The sequence below is a fragment of the Mastigoproctus giganteus genome, chromosome 7 (genome assembly GCF_048544385.1).
Source record: "Mastigoproctus giganteus isolate SK-2022 chromosome 7, ASM4854438v1, whole genome shotgun sequence".
NCBI lineage: Eukaryota > Metazoa > Arthropoda > Arachnida > Uropygi > Thelyphonidae > Mastigoproctus > Mastigoproctus giganteus.
This window is the reverse complement of record NC_143581.1, coordinates 26,452,946-26,472,708: the sequence shown is the minus strand read 5'-3', so window position 1 is coordinate 26,472,708 and position 19,763 is coordinate 26,452,946. Positions and strand designations below refer to the sequence as shown.

Here is a 19,763-nt window from a genome sequence, read left to right as displayed (position 1 = left end):
AAAATACATTGATTCTCCATATTCTGCATATCCAACACAAACTGGGTATGTTATTCAAGTACTGTTCAGCATAATATTGTACCTGTGCCATTTAAACGTTCAAGAATTTCTGCAAATATGCATTTAAATAAACCTTCCAAACAGTGGAAAGTGAAATATGAACAAATTCTGTCTTTAAAAGTTGATGGATGCTGTAGTCGCATTCATGTCATTCAATTGCAGAAAGTAACACATTGCACTTCAGTTTAACAGGATTTCAGATGTAATTATCACAGTTGTGTGTTTAATTCTTTTAATCCTAATGACTTAAATAACCCTAACAGCAATGGATAAAAAGGTCTGAAATGTCTCGAATTCAACAGCGTGTTCGAAGACTAGGCAAACTTACACCTCCATGTGCCTGAGTATTTTCTGGTACGTCAAGTATTAATTAAGGTAGGCCTTAAAATTTGTGCTGGCAAGTTTACAACGAATAATGCGGTTATTCTCTAAAGGTAATTGAATCCATGATGTAGTTTCAAGATTGGATAGGGGAATTTAACTCCAATTGTTCTGGGATTAGTCAGGGAGATGACCAGTCAGTCTACTGGTTATGTTTCTGACTCACCTCATTATCCGCCTATTGTTGTTGGGTTTTAGGAGCATCAGCAATTAAGGCCATATTGCTTCTTGTATATTGTCTGTAAATTGCATGTATTCTGAGATCGATTTTCTATTTGCTAGAAGAAAAAACCCGCGTTTCGGGGATAAAAAAAAAAAACGTTCCATCCTCGCCTGAGACTGACTAACTCAGCCACATTGTCAAAACTGCCCATAAAAGTTCCTCACGTTATCGACGGGACTCGAACTCAGGTCTTTTTTAACTCGGTGTGGGGAGGACGACGGTTCTAGCAACTGTGTTCCCCATGAAGGCCCGTATGAAGCTGCTGTAATATGGTGTTTTCCATCTTGAACACTCACACTAATGAGCCAAAACATTATGTCTGCCCTAATTCTTTTTTTTATAATCATTGGCAGTTGCTTTTGGCTTGAACGTTGTTCGGCCAATACAGTGATCCTCTCTACTGCTACTGCAGAGTAGCAGCCCCTGACCAAACTTCCCGTGGTGGTGGACCAATACTCGGAATCAGTCGTTCAGGTGACTGGTGATTCTGGGTAGTCACACGGCCAGAACAACACGAACAAACAACATTTTCTCACACGTCTGTCTTTTTACAGAGTTTTGTATCATCACAATGAAATGTGGCAAAGTTTAGCTATCGTTCCGGGTACCACCTTACCTAAATACATAAACATATGCTCTGATGGCAGCAATAATTCAATTTATCTTATTAGCCATATAATTTTCTAACACGTCTATCAGCTTCAAAGATTTATCGATTGGTGTTGCCTTGAGAAGTTCATCACTCCTTATAACATATTTCGGTTCGAATTCGCTGGAGTATTCTATTACAGGCTTTTCTGGCATATCCCTAAGATGGGGGGGGGGAACTCTGATCCAGACCTATGGAGCGATCTTCTGGTTTTCCTCTGGGTATGTAACCAAGATTCCTTCAACATAATGTATCATTTGGCCACTGCTGCAATGGCCACAAAAGACACGAACTTTTGACAAGATTAGACGTATTGCATATGCCGATGATTTAACTATTTTAATTGAAGGCAATTCCAGAAGGACTTTAGAGTCTTCTGCCAATCATGTATTAAAGAATCTATATATGTGGACACTCCAGAACAAGCTTACCATTAGTTCTTCTAAAAATAAGATTTATCTTATTTTTAGAAGAACTAATAAAATTGTTAGATTTCGACTAAAATAAGAACTAAAATAAGATTATTTTTAAGACTAAATTTGATCTAAACAGACCTCCTCCTCAAATTAAAATTAATGGGGCTCAACTCTCTCTTGTAACTGAAGTGAACTATTTAGGAGCGACAACTGATTAAAAGCTAAATTTCTCTTCACGTCTTTTTTATTTATCTAGTAAAGTTACGAAGTTCACTGCAGCTATTTTTAGGACATCGAGAACAGAGTGAGGATTGTCGAGAAAAACTTTGAAGTTATACTATTCTGCTGTCCTCCTGTTTATGGTTACCTATGCTGCTGGTACCATAGGGAGGTAATTGTTAGATTTCGACTAAAACTCATGTCATTGCAAAGGACAATTCTGTTGACTATTCCGCGTGTTTGTCGAGCTGGAGTGTTACCATTGGACTTTTACTTAGTATTTCGAGGGCTATGCTTTCATATCCATAAACAGATGCCAACCGCATTTATGGGGATTGAGATTGACACAGAACAAAGATGTTGGCATGAGTTGGTGAAGATGAGATACTTCCAACAGAACAGATGGGATACATCCGAAGCTGGATTAGTGACTAAGAAATTTACTCCTCGGGTTTCTTATTTAATGGACACAAGAACAAACAAGTGGTTCTCTTTGTTCAGCTCTTATATTCTTACAGGACATGGTTCGTTAATAAACTGTTTAAATTCGGCCTGAGCAATACAACTCTCTGTTTCTGTGGAGAGGCCGAAAGTTGGAGTTATGTTTTTTCATAATTTTTCAAAGTCATAATATTCTAACACGTTCATACAGTGAAGGAAAGCGTTAAGAATTTTAAGCTCCACTTTATTTTTTTTTTTCATTATTTTAGTTTTATTCCCCTTTCTTCTTATTATTATTTTAAATTTCCTTTTTGCTTTTTTTCTGTTGTCTCATTAACTCAAACTCTAAGTGTCCTACCTATTGGAATTGGTCCACCTTCCCATGGTGTAAACGAGTACTCAGAAGCATATTTCCGGGTGATTGCTGCTTCTGGGTAGCCAAACGACCAGCACAAAACAACACAACACGCACTAACTACACAAACCTTGCACTACACTTGTCTAGCCCAATTTTACAGAGTCTGTAAAATTACAGTGATACCAGGTGGATTTAAACTAATGTTCTACCAGCGGCCCTTAACAATAACACACACCATCCAGCGGACGCCGTTCGGATGGGCCTTCAAATTTGGCGACCCGTTCACTTGCCTAAATTGACCTAACTTTATTGATAACCCCGTCTGCAGTGGGCACGGCAACACCGTTCTTGGACATTGGACCACTAAAAAAGCGTGGTCTGAAATGATGAATCAATGTTCTAACCTTACCATGCCAATGGACGAGTGCGTATTCGAAGGAGAGTAACTGAACAGTTGCAACGACACTGCATACTTGCCCTAAAAGAAGCCAGGAGAAAAAACCATACTAGTCTCGCCTAAGTCTGATTAATTCAGCCACGTTGTGAAAAGGCCCATAAAAATTCCTGAAAATTCCTGATCAGGGGGGGACCCGAACTCAGGTCTTTCCCACCCGGTGTGAGAAGGACGGCGATTCTACCAAATGTGCTACCCACGAGGGAGTTATACAAGTACTGTACAGCATAATATTGTACCTGTGCCTATTAAACATTCAAGAATTTCCGTAAATACGTATTTAAACAAACCTTCCACCATCTAGAAAGTGAAACAAGTTTTGCCTTTACAAGTGTTCATGGATCGAGTAGTCGCATTATCATTAGCATTAGAAGAGGCATACGATGGATGCTTATATAGCATCAGCCAAACAAAAAAATAAATTAATTAATTAAAAAACCTTTCCCATTTCACCCATCCACTCGCTCCAAATGTTTGTCTAGTTCTGCCTTGAATCTATTTAAGCTATCAACTTCTACAACGGGATCAGATCATCTCGCAGACGCCTAGTCTCCAGACTCCGCAATTTGCAGACGTAACCCCTTCTTGGTAAGAGCAACAGCAACCGTTTGTTCCTCTCACCAATCTTCTTGTAGAGCTGCTGGAAGGTTCGTTCCAGCAGCTCTACATCCTTCCTAAAATGTGGCCTCCAGATCTGTAAGCAGTACTCAAGGTGTGGCCTGACCATTGCCTTATACAAAAGGATAATCACCTCCTTATCCCTGCATTCATGTTTAATTGCGGAAAGCAAAGCCTTTGGTTTAACACGGATTTCAGATACAGTTATCACAGTTGTGTTTTTTATTCTTTAAATCTTCAAGATTTAAATAAACCCTAATAGCACTGGATGAAAAAGTCTTGAATTCAACACAGTTTTCGAAGACTAGGCAAAGTTACACCACCATCTGCTATGAATTTCTAGTATGTCCGGTATTAATCAATTTAGGCCTTAAAGTTGTACTGGAAAGTTTACAACGAATAATGCGGTTTTATTTCAATTACTTTTCCTCTAAAAGTAATTGAATTCATGACGTAGTTTCAAGATTAGATAGGGAAATTTAAACTTCAATTGTTCTGGGTTTAGTCAGGGAGATGACCAGTCGAGTCAGTCGACTAGTTATGGCATAATGAGGTGAGTCAGGGACATAACTAGTCGACTGACTGGTCATGTCCCTAACTGACAGTTGGTCAGACATCTTGAGTAGTCGAGACCCGCTAATTCTCAAGATGTCTGACCACTCAAGAGGTCTGTCTAATAAAGTTGAGACTGTAGGACCTCCACATATTTTTTAAGAACAATTTACATCATTAATGATGGAAATTGTTCTTACTTTGTACTATGGCATCGATGAAAAACCTAATTTACTGGGTTGCAAAATCCAAAGACGACATTTTCTAACATGTTCACGTTCATAATTTGCTGAATCACAGGTCCTGGAAGAGATCCGTATTCACCACAATCACCCATATACTACAGTCATGACTACACTAAACTTGCCGTTAATCTGTAGTCATAACTACACTAAGTGGGAAGTTTCTTAAGTACACGTACTTAAGGAAGTAGGTTCCCTCTAGCTCTCAGGACAGCTTTGATTTGTCGCGGCATTGGCTCGACCAGGTGTCGAAAGAGTGCCACAATAAACGTAGACTCAATTTCTTCCTAAGGCTGTTACAAATTCGATACTTCCGATCTGAACTCCGAAGAGCTCACTACAGCAAATCCTATAGGTGTTCTTTTGAGTTGAGATCTGTCCTGGGTAGACCACTTCATTAGGCTTAATTCTCTATCATTTTCTTGGAACGAGTTATGTACAAATCTAGCCTTGTGACAAATCTTACTGCACAATTCCCGTGGAGATAATTGTACGGGCAGATATGAAGTTCTCCGAAAAGTGCAGGCAGGTTGCCAGGAGAGCTCATGGGGTTTTGTCAATGATATACGGAACATTGTTAGCAGGGATAAGGAGGTGATTATCCCTTTATACAAGGCAATGGTTAGGCTACATCTTGAGTACTGTATACAGGTCTGAAGGTCTCATTTTAGGAAGGAGGTAGATATGCTGGAACGAGTGCAGAGAAGGGCAACGAGATTAGTGCAGGGAACAAAAGGATGTTCTCACCAAGAAAGGCCTCATTTCTGCAAATTACAGCGTTTGGAGACTATGCCCCTACGAGGAGATCTGATTGAGGCGTTTACAGCCATGAATGGATTGAGTAAGCTCCATTTTGATGGCAATCTTCTTCTTCTTCTTGCTGAGACTACACACATTAGGGGGGAATAAATTCAAACCTAGATGCTCGAGATGCTAAGCCTTTTACAATCACTAATGGTTTCGCTTAGATTTATTCATTTACCAGAACACCAAATAATCCTAATCACACTCTGTCGTTTTCTCGTGAATAACCCTTCCAAGTATATGGTTGAAGTTAGTGGTCCTACAAGCACTTGGTAATCGTCTCTTCTCAAATGTAGCCTTTCTCTCGTGGTCATTCTCAGCCTCGTGTAGCTTGGCATTACAAGAATGCAAAATGGGGATGACTTGAGAGATTGCTATTCTTTTCCTTGGTTGAATTATTGTTTTAAATCTTCTGATGTCAATGTTTGCTCAGAACGTGTCAATGAAATTATTCTGGTAAGGATTTCACACTCTACCTTAAAATCTCGTCCTTTATCTAAACCTTGGTTTTCCGATAAATGTGCTAAGGTTGTTCAAAAGAAGAATGTTATGTATCACAACTGGCTTGCATCCAAATCTCCAGGTACATTTTCTGCCTAGACCAAAGCGCGTAACAATTGTAAAGCACTTTTGAACAGGTTTAGAGTATAAAATCTGCTTTTGTCAAACGTTAGTCGAGCGCTCTAGTCTCTTTCCAAAACTATGATTGCAAATTTCGCCCATCTGTATTCCCGTCTCTGTTAAAACCTAATGGTTCTACTGCCAGTTCCACTCAATACCTCCCTGGTCTTCTGTCAAAAGAATGTCAGAAGAATTTTGAACAATCTTGATACTACTCTCTACTCTTTCCAAATAGTGAAGAAATCCGTTGGATTTCTCCACTATTTGGAAAGAGTAGAGGTAACCGCCAACTCCTAAACTATCACGAAACTCTCCATCTCATCAATGATGACCCATATGGATTTCATCAGTGTCGATCCTCTAGTGATATATTACGAAATATAAAAAGATGTTTATATTATGAAATATAAAAAGATGTTAAAAAGATATGGATTAATTCAATGAAAACGTTTGGTGAAACTCACACCGTTGCTCTTGACATTTCTAACTTCTCTACTAGCGCTGGTGTTCCCCAAGGTTCAGTTCTTTCTCTCACTCTTTTCGTTTGTGTGTTAATGATCTTCCCCTGACTGGAAATTCTCTCCATAGGTTTGCTGATGGTAGCATATTGCACTGCACTAGAACCTGCCCCAGGTCTATCAGCGTCCTGTGCGAGATTTTCATCTCAGGCTTTTGAACTCCATTCAAAAGAGGAAAATCAGTTTAATTAATAAGTGATCTCTTACAAATTCTCTCTATTCTCTGTCTCGTAGCCGTTCTGTTTCTGTTGCATGCCTTTTCTATAGATAGTTCCATGGGCACTGTTCTGAACTGGCTCTGTAATTCCCTCCTCTCTTCCAAACCAATTCGAACACGCGCCGCAACAAGTCAATATCCATTACTGCCCATCTTCAAACTCACAGAACCAACTTATATTCTTCCTCATTTATTCCTTCAACTTGAACTTTTTGGAAGAATCTTCTTTCACCTAGAAAATTACAATATACAGAAATTCAAGTCTAATTCAATGTCAGTCTTCCCAACCTTCAACCTATGCATGGTACTAAGGGCTATAGGTACTAACGCCTTTCGTGTTTGGGTTATTCATAATATAAAAAAAAAAAAATAAAGAAAAAGAAAGAGAGAGAGAACACACGCAATTTATGGACATAATACACGTGGGTGAATGAAGTTATTCTCTGAAAACCCTAATATGGCAGTTTGTTTTTTTTTTATTATTTTGTTTTTTGTCCTGCATTAAAGAGCAGAACATAATTATTTTTTTCAAATATTGTGGTTTCTAATTACAATTTTTGATTGTCTGTTTTTAAAGATAGGATTTTCAAATGTAATTTTTATACAACCAAAATAATAATCGGGCTGCAAAGAATGTTAAATGTGTGTCGTACAACATTAATTGTGAATTCATTGAAGCGTTTCCAAAATGCTCGAGGGGTGCCATCGGGTTTCTTTGGCATTTTTCTTTCTGGTTCCTTTTGAAAGCAAAATGAAGATTTTGATTTTATTTGGATTATATATATTTTTTTTATTTATTTATTTTATTTTATTATTATTATTATATATTTTTTTTATTTATTTATTTTATTTTATTATTATTATTATATATTTTTTTTATTTAGTTATTTTATTTTATTATTATTATATTTATTTATTTTATTTTATTATTTTATTTATTTATTTTATTTTATTATTTTATTTATTTATTTTATTTTATTATTATTATTTTATTTATTTATTTTTTTGGTTACTGTTTTTCGTAATCATAATAAGAATTTTGAGTTATTTTTCCTACTAATAGATGGAGACACATTCATTCTGTAATTTCATTTATTTTAGATTAAAATTAAAAATTTCCAAATAAATCAATGGAACTCTCTCAATTTCCTTAGAAGGATTCCACCCAAAGTCAGTTTTGATTTTTAAATATATTCGTCTTGGTTCGCTGGCTGTAGTCTCACCAAAAAAAAAAAAATAATAAAAAAAAATATTAATATAAATTTTAATCGTTTAATTTATCACGTCATTGTGGCATGCAGACGTCATTTAGTCTTTTAAAGGGTTAATGTTATCTATTTATTAGCATTAGCATTAGCATTAGTAGAGGCATTTGATGCAAGAAAGCAAGCTTATGCAGCATCAGCCAAAAAAAAAAAAAAAAACCCACTTCCACTTCACCCCTCTGTTCGTTCAAAATACCTGTCCCACTGAGCTTTAAACTTATTTAGGCTATCAACCTCCACCACAAGGGATGGAAGTCTGTTCCACCAACCAACCACCCGCTGGCTAAAGGCAAATTTCCGCACGTCTATCCTACATCTGTCTTTCCTCAATTTGAATTTATGCCCTCTCAGGTGATTTTTCTGAGCTATAGGAAGAATCCCATCAGCATTGAGCATGCTTAAACCATTCAAGGCTTTATACACCTCTATCAGATCACCTCGCTGGTGCCTAGTTTCCAGACACTGTAATTTGCAAAACTTAAGCCTTTCTTCGTAAGAGCACCCCTTTGTTCCATTCACTAATCTTGTTGCCCTTCTCTGTACTCGTTCCAGCAGCTCTACATCCTTCTTGAAATGAGGCCTCCAGACCTGTATACAGTACTCTAGGTGTGGCCTGACCATTGCCTTATACAAGGGAATAATCACCTCCTTATCCCTGCTGGAAAAATTCCTGTATATCATTGACAATACTCCATGAGCTACTCTTGCAGCCCGTCTGCACTGCTCAGAGAACTTCATATCTGCCTGCACAACCACCCCCAAGTCCCTTTCATTCTCTACCACTGTCAGTGTTGTACCATAGAGTTGATACGTTGCTCTGGGGTTGCTGTTTCCCATGTGTAGTACTTTACATTTGTCAATGTTAAACTTCATTTGCCACCTCTCAGCCCATCTGCTCAACCTTTCCAGATCCTGTTGCAGAAGCATAGTGTCAGTAGTGTCCTTGACAACCCTGCCAACCTTTGTATCGTCTGCAAACTTGGACATTAAGTCCGATATACCATCATCAATATCATTTATAGTGTAGTAAAGTACAGTATATCTAGTTAGCTTCCTTGGTAGACATTATAATGGATTAGTTGACACATGTTATCCATAGATAAGAATTTATACAGCTTTTGAATGTGGGAGAGCATTAGGTTTGTTTTTTTCAAAGAAAATTTTATATTGAATCTGTATTCAAGTGATTTTCTAATCATTTCAAAGGGACCTTCCTGGACTTAAAATTTCTAAATATTATGAAATGTGTTGCCGCGATACTCGCTATCTTGTTGGAGCATTGTCAAGTTGACTTGGATATTGATCTGCTTATGAACTTACCTCTAAATAAGCAATTAGGCCTCCACAAAAAAAAAAAAAAAAAAAAATGGTTAGATCATTGTCAAATTGAGAACTTGGTAGAACCTATGTTGATTAAGAACACAATCATCGTGCATTGGTTTCGAATAGCAATTTAACAATATTCTCGCAATATTAAAATTCTCTTATAAATTTATCCGCAAAGAGTCCCTCTAAAGATTGATATAATAGTTGTTAACGTAATACTTTAAAGTAAGATGACCTAAACCAGTGTACTGTCTGCTTTGATCTTGACCTAATTAATCCTGCCTTGTAATGATTTAATTTCTAATAAATGTTTTTTGAATAATTGGCTGTTCTGAAAAGAGCTTGCGAGGTATAAATGTAATAGTAGTAGTAGTAGTGGCATGTGATGCAAGAAAGCAAATGTATGAGCTTATGCAGCATCAGCCAAAAAAAAAAAAATAATAATAAAAAAAAAAAAAATAAATAAATAAATAAATCACACCATTCCCTCCAAATGCCTGTCCAGTTACTCCTTAAATTTATTCAACCTATCAACTTCCACAACGACAGATGGAAGTTTGTTCCAGCAATTAACCACCCGCTGGCTAAAGGCAAATTTCCGCACATCTATCTTTTCTTAATTTGAATTTATGCCCCCTTAGGTTCGTAATCTGAACAAGTGGAAGGATCCCATCAGAATTCAGTGTGCTCAATCCATTCAAGGCCTTATATACCTCAATCAGATCACCGCGCAGGTGCCTAGTCTCCAGCCACTGCAATTTGCAGAACTTAAGCCTCTCTTGGTAAGAGGATCCCTTCATTCCCCTCACCAATCTTGTTGCCCTTCTCTGTACACGCTCAAGTAAATCTACATCCTTCCTAAAATCAGGCCTCCAGACCTGTACGCAGTACTCAAGGCGTGGCCTGACCATTGCCTTATACAGAGGGATAATCACCTCCTTTTCCCTGCTATCAAAATTCCTATATATCATTGACAAAACCCCATGACCTGCCCTGGCAGCCTGTCTGCATTGCTCAGAGAACTTCATATCTGACTGCACAATTACTCCCAGGTCTTTTTCATTTTCTGCCACCTTAAGTGTAGTACCACACAGTTGGTACGTTTCTCTGGGGTTATTTCTACCCATATGCAGTACTTTGCATTTGTCAAGGTTAAACTTCAGTTGCCACTTCTTAGCCCATCTGCCCAAATTATCTAGATCCTGTTGCAATAGCAGACTGCCATTACTGTCATTAACAACCCTGCCAACCTTTGTATCATCTGCAAACTTCGACATTAAGCCTGATATACCTTCATCAATATCATTGATAAATATACAAAACAACAGTGGACCCAACACCGAATCCTGTGGGACTCCACTAATAACATTAGTCCAAGAAGAGCAGCACCCATTGATTACCACCCTCTGTTTTCTCGCACTTAACCATCCTTTTATCCATTGTAGCAACTTACCCTTAATACCATTCTGCTCCAATTTGTACAATAGTCTTCCATGCACAACAGTGTCAAAAGCTTTCCTGAAATCCAAATATATGATATCAAAATTGTTTTTTGCATCCAGTTCTTTTGTAACCACATCATAATATCCTATCAAATTTGTCAGACAAGACTTTCCCTTAACAAACCCATGCTGTGTCTGAATTATTGCTGCAGTCTTGTCTAGATGATCCTGCAATGCATCTTTAACCAGCGACTCCATTATTTTACCAGGAACAGAAGTTAAACTAACTGGTCTGTAATTACTCGTGTCACCCTTCGATCCCCCTTTGTGAATTGGGGATACATTTGCACATCTCCAGTCCGTGGGAACCTCCCCTGAGTCCAAGGATGCTCTCATAATTATGGCTAAGGGTTTGCTTAGTTGCCGTGCCGCCTCCTTTAATATAACTGGATAGATCCCATACACCCCAGGTGCTTTTCTTACGTTTAACTTCAACAATTTCTCTTCCACTTTGCTCTCAGTTATTACAAGATCATTAAGCACCCTGCCACAATTTGATAACCTTCTGCCATTTTCAAACCTTAACTCCTCGTGTGAATGTAGATGCAAAATACTCATTCAGTTTGTTTGCTATCTGAGCAGGATCATCAACAGTCGAACCATCGATGTCAAGTGGACCAATCAGATTCATCCCCTTCCTTTTAGAGTTTATATAAGTAAAGAAATCCTTGCTGTTTTTCTTAGCATCTTTTGCCAAGGATTTCTCGTAATCTGCCTTCGCCTGCCGAACCTCCTTTGTGACCTGATTACAGACTAGCTTATATCTGCCATAGGCTTCTGAGTCGCTTGATAATTTATATGCATCCCATGCATTTTTCTTCTCTGTTACGAGTCTCATTAGTTCATTTGACAACCATTTAGGCCTAAACCTTGAACAATATTTTTTAATAGGTATGAAACTTTTAGTAGCTTCCACGATTAATTCCTTGAATGTTTCCCACTTAGAATTTACTGTTGGTAACATCGTCAGTTGATCCCACTGTACAGAAATTAAAACTGTCGGAGACCACTGTACTCGCCTTTACGGAAGCAAAAACCCTTTCCTTTACCCCTGACGGTATTTACCTCTTTGAGTAAATCCCACTTCAGCACACTGTGATCACTGCCACCTAGTGGTTCCTTTATCTGCAAATTCTTAATACACGAATGATCACTGCTGATAACCAGATCAAGAGTATTACTTTCTCTGGTTGCCTCTCGAACATGCTGCTGCAGAAAACAATCATCCAATAAATCCACAAAAGTCTGACTAGTGTGTGAGTGCCCAACCCACAAGTTCCAGTCAATATCTGGGAAGTTAAAATCCCCCATTATAAGACATTCCGATTTACTAGCCCACTCTATTTCTCTGTACAATTGTTCATTGTACTCATTCGAGTCATTAGGCCTATAACACACTCCTACTCTAATTTTTGCTTTCGCAGTGCTTATGTCACACCAAACTGACTCAACAGTGCACTGTTCATCTATATAAACTGGATGCACTTCTTTTGATTTTATATTTTTCTTTATTAACAGCATAACACCTCCTCCCTTCCTATCCTGTCTATCCTTTCTGTACACATTGTACTCCCCAAATTCCAGTTCGGCATTCCTTATATCTGGGTGACACCACGTCTCTGATATCCCAACAATATCCGCCTTGGATGTCTTGAGTAGTTACTTTTACCTTACTCATGCCGTATTTTGTGATCCAAGTGGATCCAGAATACTGTGGAGTTTGGTTATAAAAGTCAAAATTAAATTTCTAGTTCAGCTGTAATCTAATCAGTCCCTTTCTGGTGACATTCTTTTATATTTATGTTTCTCATTTATGTCACTTCATCATTTTCCTGTCAAAAAAAATCAAGGATAAATAAAAAAAAAACACTTCTAAGTCTGGATCGAATCAATATCCACATGTGAAATACTTTTATCTATTTTAAGACTGGCTCAACTGTTATTATGCTTGTATATAATGTCAGTTAGCCATTTGTCCAGATGCATCAATTACTCTATTCTGTATTGAAAAATTAACTCAATAAAATTCTGGTTAATATCACAAACTCGAATCCTGGTTGAGACTTTTCGAATAACGTGTGATTTACCTTTGCTGATGCAAAACTCAAAGCCAATATCGTGGACAAAATAAATTCAAGAACAGTTTCAATAATGTATCGGTTAGGCAGACCCTAACAGGTTTCGGTAAGGGTCTGCGCAGTTACAATAATAATGTTTCTTAATTATGACATATTTCTTATACATTGTTTCCTGAAAGTGAGTACTGCTTAGAGCAGAATTCGGTTATCTATATGGACGCATTTCGCTGTAAACAAAATAAACTAATATCAAAATGAAACGGATACATTCTGAGAAACTGCTGGTAACGGAAATCGGACTAAGAAATAAGCTCCTTGATTACAGTGGTAAGCTATAAGTCTCAGTTCCTGTTCGTCTTGTGTTAAATAATTACCAGCTGTTTTCTAGCAACTACGATTATTGCTAAACACTACAAGTAATAGGTAAACATTAATATTATATTGTATTACTCGAAAATAAATGCGGAAATATGACCTCTTAATTACCGCAGGAAAGTTAAAAATCTTAAGTTTCTAAGAGATTGGGTCGTTCAGACGCAATCTCTTAGATACTCCTATTACAACAACAGCAAGTTGTTGTAATAGGAGTATCAGCCACTAAGGCCATAATGCTCCGTATATACTGTCTGTAAATTGCGCATATTCTGAGATCGATGTTCTGTTGGCCGGATGAAAAACCCAAGTTTCCGGGAGAAAAAACCATGCTGCCTCGCCTGACACGGGTCATTCAGAATTAGCTCTGAGACAGCTAAGGCCTTCAGGCATCATTATATTTTACATATAAACTGCTGTTTTCTGTGGGTGCTTACACATAGAATACAGCTGCATGTCGTTAATGAAGCTTCCACTGGCTATGAACACATAAAAAGCAGCTGACCAGTTAGGGTTACCAGATCTAGAATTCAAAAGCTAGGACAAAATAAGGAAAAACTAGGGCATTTTTAGTTTTAAAAACAAAGACTTAACCAATAAATTTGAAAAATTATATTTATTACTAAAAATTACAATACATATTTATCGTTACTGCCAATTATTTTCAGTAAGAAGTAAAATGTTTTACAATCCATTTTCAAATTATAAGTAACCAACAAAATTCGATTCACAGTATTCATTTCCATTTTATTTCTAATGCTGCTCATTGGTTGTTAATTAATGAAAATTCACGCTCTACGTTCTGCGCGCCATATGGTGCAAGGAATCCTGAGGCTTTTGGTGCACCAGGCAAAAAAAAAAAAAAAAGCTGGGCAAAAAATAGAAAATGTATATTGAATTTTTAAGAGCTCGGAACATACCTTGGAACTCTTGCATTGATTAAAATATTCAGCCCACTTCTATGGGCTAAAAAGTTTCCCAATTATCATCTTTCTTTTTCTCAGAAATAAGTTCTTCAAAATTCATAAATTGGTCAAATAATTTACTATCATCGATTTTCAATTAGACAAATGATGATGATACAACCCACTTGTGTAATTTTGGGATAATACAGGCAACTTAATGCAACCAGTGCATTGTTTTCAGTTATTCTGTTGTATTGACCAAAGATGTAACACACAGAATATTTAATGAAAATTAATTTTATGATGAGATATTTTTTTTTAAATTACAAAAAACTAGGACGGACGCAAGTGTAAAATCCTCAAGGACGTCCTAAAAACTAGGACATGTCCTCGGAAATGAGAACGACTGACCCTATGACCAGTCAACTTCTCAGTAGGCGATGGATTAGGTCCCTGAGTAGTAACATATACAGTATCTTACTTCTCTGTGGGTTAGGTTTTACGGGCGCCACTGAATTGAGGAACTTTAATCCCTTTATCTCTCCGGTTCCCTAAAGTTGACCATTAAATTGCCGATTAACCCTTCCCGGAATTCAGCTGCTGTCCAGTAATTTTCAGGTGAAAACTTATCAAGAGATTACTTATCAACTAATTATGGGGGAAAGAGTGGGAGTGAGTGGTTTACTAATTCACAGAGTTTCAATAAAATGCTCGTTGGCATGCACACTGAAACAGTTGAGTGGAAGGGAGAAATATTTTTGCAGGCGAACGATTTTAAATTTATCAAAGAAAAAAAATGATGTGGCAATGTTTCTCGTGGTATGGCCTAGAACCTTTTGTGTTCCGACGCCTACCTTTATAGTATGGACAATTCCATCCTCCCTACGGATAGCAGTTATTAGGTACAGACCGATGGTCTTTCAACAGGATAATGTCTCCTACAGGATAATGTCACCAGTACTGTTTGAGAATGTTTCATGAACATGACTGTACTTCAATTCATGTTCATGAAACATGACTCAAATAGTACCGTTTGAGTCATGTAGTTAATCAATGCAATGAACGCGAACAATGGCAAAAGAATTCTCTTCTGCTTCCAGTCTAGTTTTTGAACACTTTCCAAGGCAAAGTAAAACAATTTAAATCTCGCCCACTTTATCAGAAAACACAAATAATAACTGCAATACTAATTTGAAGCAAACGAAATCACAAAACTAATAATTTTCAATTAATAAAATGTTTTCAAAATTACTTCCACACAGTAGCCAATTCATGCGCATTCGATGCGGCTTTTTAAAAGGATTTCCACATCCTGGTAAACATACATTCCAAAACTTGTTATAAATTTAAAGTGTTCTAAACAAACCCTCACAAAATAAAAGTTCTTTTAAATTGATTGATTTAATACTTAAAAATTTAGGGCCTGTATTATCACAATAAAATTTCGTAATTATGACATATTTCTTTCGACTTTTTTTTCCTGGAAGTCGCTTGCTGTTTATGGCAGAAATCTGTTATCTGTATGGTTACTGTATTTGCTGTAATCAGTAAAACCTGACATCATAAACAGATATCTTGGAAGAAATAGCTCGATACCTGGAAAAGCTTAGTAGGAACTAACCCCTCCTACATTATAAAAGTTGACACTTCAAGCACTGACCAGTAGAGAGACAGCGTTAACGATAATTTCCAGTTCCTGTTTGGTCTGTATTAAACATTCCCCAGCTGTCTCCTAGCAACAGGAGTCACTGAAAACTCTGGCTACAAGTTTGTTAACAAGTAAGCATAAATATTTAAAAGATTTGTATTAAAACTATATATTTTAATTATTTATTACTACATAAATATTTTAATTATTTAATTACTCCATAAGATTAAAATCTTGGTATATTTTGAATTACTGCTTAAAGCAAAACGATGTACATTTTAATTACTGCGTGAAGAATGTTTCAGTTAATGTTTGCGCTGACTACGTCTTAGGTCTAAACATTCATCTTGTTCAATCTAGATTTGCAATGGCCAGATGTAAATCTCCACTCCACATCAGTCCACTGATTATTCAGGTGTCGTTCCTTTTATCCATTCTTATGTCTACATCAGTAGCTTGTGATGGTTGTGATTCTTCTTGCCAAGATGCCAAAATTCAAGTTCTAGTGGACTCAACATCGGTTATACTGGAACAAATAAGGGCGGTATCAAAAGGTAGGTGTTAAAATATACCTTCATTAAATATATCACTTTAATTAGAAAATAGAGTAGAATATATCAGAAAATTTCATTTATTAGAGAACAGTTAAGCTTTATTTTTATCGGGCTTTCTTTCGGTTCTTTTTGGTATCATGATACTAATCTATAATCAAGAGATAATTTAACTTACTTCTAGATGTGAATTTAAAATAAAAAAAATTAAAATATCAGTTGCTCTTTAATCATCGATCATAATTATATTAACAAATTGAAATAAGTATTTCCTTTTGTTTATCATAACTGACTTAGATTTTGATTAAAATTGTAAAATGACATTAGAAGAGTTAAAAGTGTGAATTGGCAATCATGAACAGTTAACAGCTGCAATATGGAGCTCCGTGTTCATGCCTTAGAACCACAGAAATGCTCCCGGGACGAGTGTTCCCTTTGCCAATGCCTTCATAATCCTGCATTTTTGAAATTGAAATATATTGAAACAGATATAGGCATTAAATGATAAAATCTAACTAATAATGTTATTACAGAAAGGACTGTCCACAGTATCTCTAAGCCTGTGGATTGTGAAGACATTTTGCTAAATGGTTACAATAAAAGCGGGCCGTACGACATCTGGCCTAGAAGCCGAGTTTTGACCAGTGGAATAAATGTTTATTGCGACATGGATACAGAAGGTGGAGGATGGACGGTAAGTACAATCAATAATTCCATAGGGTCTTTGTTTGATTTTTATTTCTAGTTTCTTTTTTTCCGAGATTTTAAAGCCATGTTCATATCTGTTGTTTAAGATTTATCCGTAAATTATGTCGCACCTATATTCGAGCTTTTTGATTCCTTCCATCAGAAAACGTTACATTTCCAAAATTTAAATCGTAATGATTTTTTCCATCATTCCAGTGTTATCACTAGGGTATGTGCTGCATCTGCACCACCCCCGTTCCGGCACTAACCGAGATATTACTGTCATACCCTATCATGTTTGTAAATCTTTAATGTAGGACGGTTCCCGAATCCATGTCCATCTGAGCCTTGTAACTCTGTACTGGGAACGGTACTTACTAATGCGAGTCGGTGTGTTTGTGAAGTGAATTTCTGAAATTTGTTGAGATGTTGTTTGACTGACCACTTTGCAACCAAGAGACAACAAGCAATTTTCTTAAAGTCTGCCTCAATTGTCTTCCTCATGCTCCTTTTCTTATAATTTTTGACAACCAAAGACAACGAAATAGCCAAAAAAAAAAAAAAAAAGAATAAATAATATAAAATAAAAACAAAAGAAAAATGGCTGCTTTCTGATTGCCACGAGGAGGCTAGCCAAATGTCAACATGTCACTTATTGATTGCAGAACAACCAAAAATATAATAATAATAATAAATTTTCAAAAATAATAATAAATAAATAAACTAAAAATTCTGCATACTGCTATTGCCTAGGCAGCAACAGTGCAATAACCCCAAGGGCTCACATCTGGTGAGTATGGACTTGGCAAACCCAGGGTCCTGAGCTGGATATCACCATTCTTCTCTTTCTTGGTGATTCCCTTCTACTTTTGACCATCTCTCTCTCTCTTTCAGGGCAACTTGGGAATTTTTTTTTGACTGGTGCAGCATAAGCTTCGGGTTTCCTGCACCATATAGCTAATAACAATAATAATATCTCCAAGGAGATTCTCCTTCCCTCCACCAAATAAAATAAAATGGTAATAATAAAAAATAAATAAATAAAACAAAGAGTACAGAAGAATCACGGATTACATACTGGTGGTCGGTTGGTTGTTGTAAGATTTTAGGCACATCAGCAACTAAGGTAGGTCAATTGTGCCGTATATGAATTGCGTGTGTTCTGTGGTTGATTCACTTTTTTGTGGATGATAAATCCGAGTTTCCCAGATGAAAAACCATTTTCCGACTGTTCTACACCTTTCCCGCACTTCTACCCTTACAAGAAACTGATATCTTAGGAGTTCCGAGTTAGGTGTGCCTGGCATCATAACTCCAATAAATACTTCCAAAAAATCAAACCCTCTAGTTTTGGTTGCAACTAAATACAACCTGAAAATATTACAGTATTTATTAATTAATGTCTTAATCCCTTAATTTTAACGGAGCAATATGGCCTTAGTTGCTAATGCTCCTAAAAACCAAATAACAAACAAACACAAACAACCTTAATTTTATTTCAATGTGTATTTCTTTCAGGTCATTCAAAGAAGAGGTAACTATAAAAGACCTGCAGATAGTTTTTACAGAGACTGGAAAAGCTATAAAGATGGATTTGGATTAATCATGGAAGACTTTTGGCTTGGTATGTTAATTTTCCTATATACTTGTTATGCTCTCTATCGCTCCCCCTCCCCATACACATACACGCGCGCACATGCATACAAAAGTAGCAGGTCAATGTCCAGTCCAGTATTCAGTCCTGAGGCATCCACAGAACTAGTTACGTAATCGAATCGCGTGACCCTTGTTTGTCGGCATCAAAAACTTTCCATTTCTATATCCACTTCAGAGTGCAATGACCTTAAGACAAGAATTGATGGTTGAACTCCAGTATGCGAGGCTCACCCATGGATCTTTGAGACAGCGATTCCTAGCTACTTGTAGCCCCACCCACCCACTGCTTCTTAAATATATAACGCCCTCCCCCCATTTTTTTTCATACGGCGTACTCTACACTAACTACTAAGTAGAAAAGTAGTTTGCAAGACCTCAGGAGGAATTCAAGCGAAAAAAAAAAAAAATACAATTATTGAATTGTTTTTTCGGTATATTTAAGATTAACCTATCTGCTGAGTAAAATAATGTTAGCTTGTACGACATCAGGAGGGAGTCAAGAAAAAGAAAAAAAGACTATTCGTGTTTTTTTTTTTGCTTGAATTCCTCCTGAAAGTTGTGTAAAGTAACTTTTTTTTTTTTTTTGTTACTATGGTATGCTTAAGTATTAATAAAAGCTAATATAAGATGATAGTAATAAATATAAAAATCATTATGCTAATAGCAATAATAAAAATGTTAATAAAAGCAATGAAAACTTAACAAAAAACTATTTGCCTTTCTGGGCCATGATCTGTTCATTGACCTTGGTATGGTTGCCATACTGTAGACAGCATTAGTGATGCTTTAGAAGACATCCAACAAGTTTCAGTGAAAGAAAGGTTCAAATTAGATTGGTGATTTCTATTTAATAAATATCCACAATCAACAGTTTGAAAGCATATTGAATTTAATGATAATAGCCAATCTCAGATTCATGCAAAGGAGACTGCATAAACATTTACCAGATTATGACATATAACAGTGACAAAACGGACATACTGCCAGGTCCACCGCTGCA

The 19,763-nt window shown here is 36.7% G+C and overlaps 1 protein-coding gene across 1 annotated transcript in view; it reads left to right on the top strand.

The window, feature by feature from the left end:
* Positions 1-19,763, top strand: part of LOC150082704 (techylectin-5A-like) — a 44,740-nt gene that overhangs the window by 5,553 nt on the left and 19,424 nt on the right. Inside the window, exons 2-4 of the mRNA XM_090377574.1 lie at positions 16,230-16,423; positions 16,954-17,114; positions 18,626-18,731. Coding sequence (XP_090233700.1) covers positions 16,237-16,423; positions 16,954-17,114; positions 18,626-18,731 — 454 coding nt within the window. The 5' untranslated portion in view covers positions 16,230-16,236. The remainder of the gene's footprint in view (positions 1-16,229; positions 16,424-16,953; positions 17,115-18,625; positions 18,732-19,763) is intronic.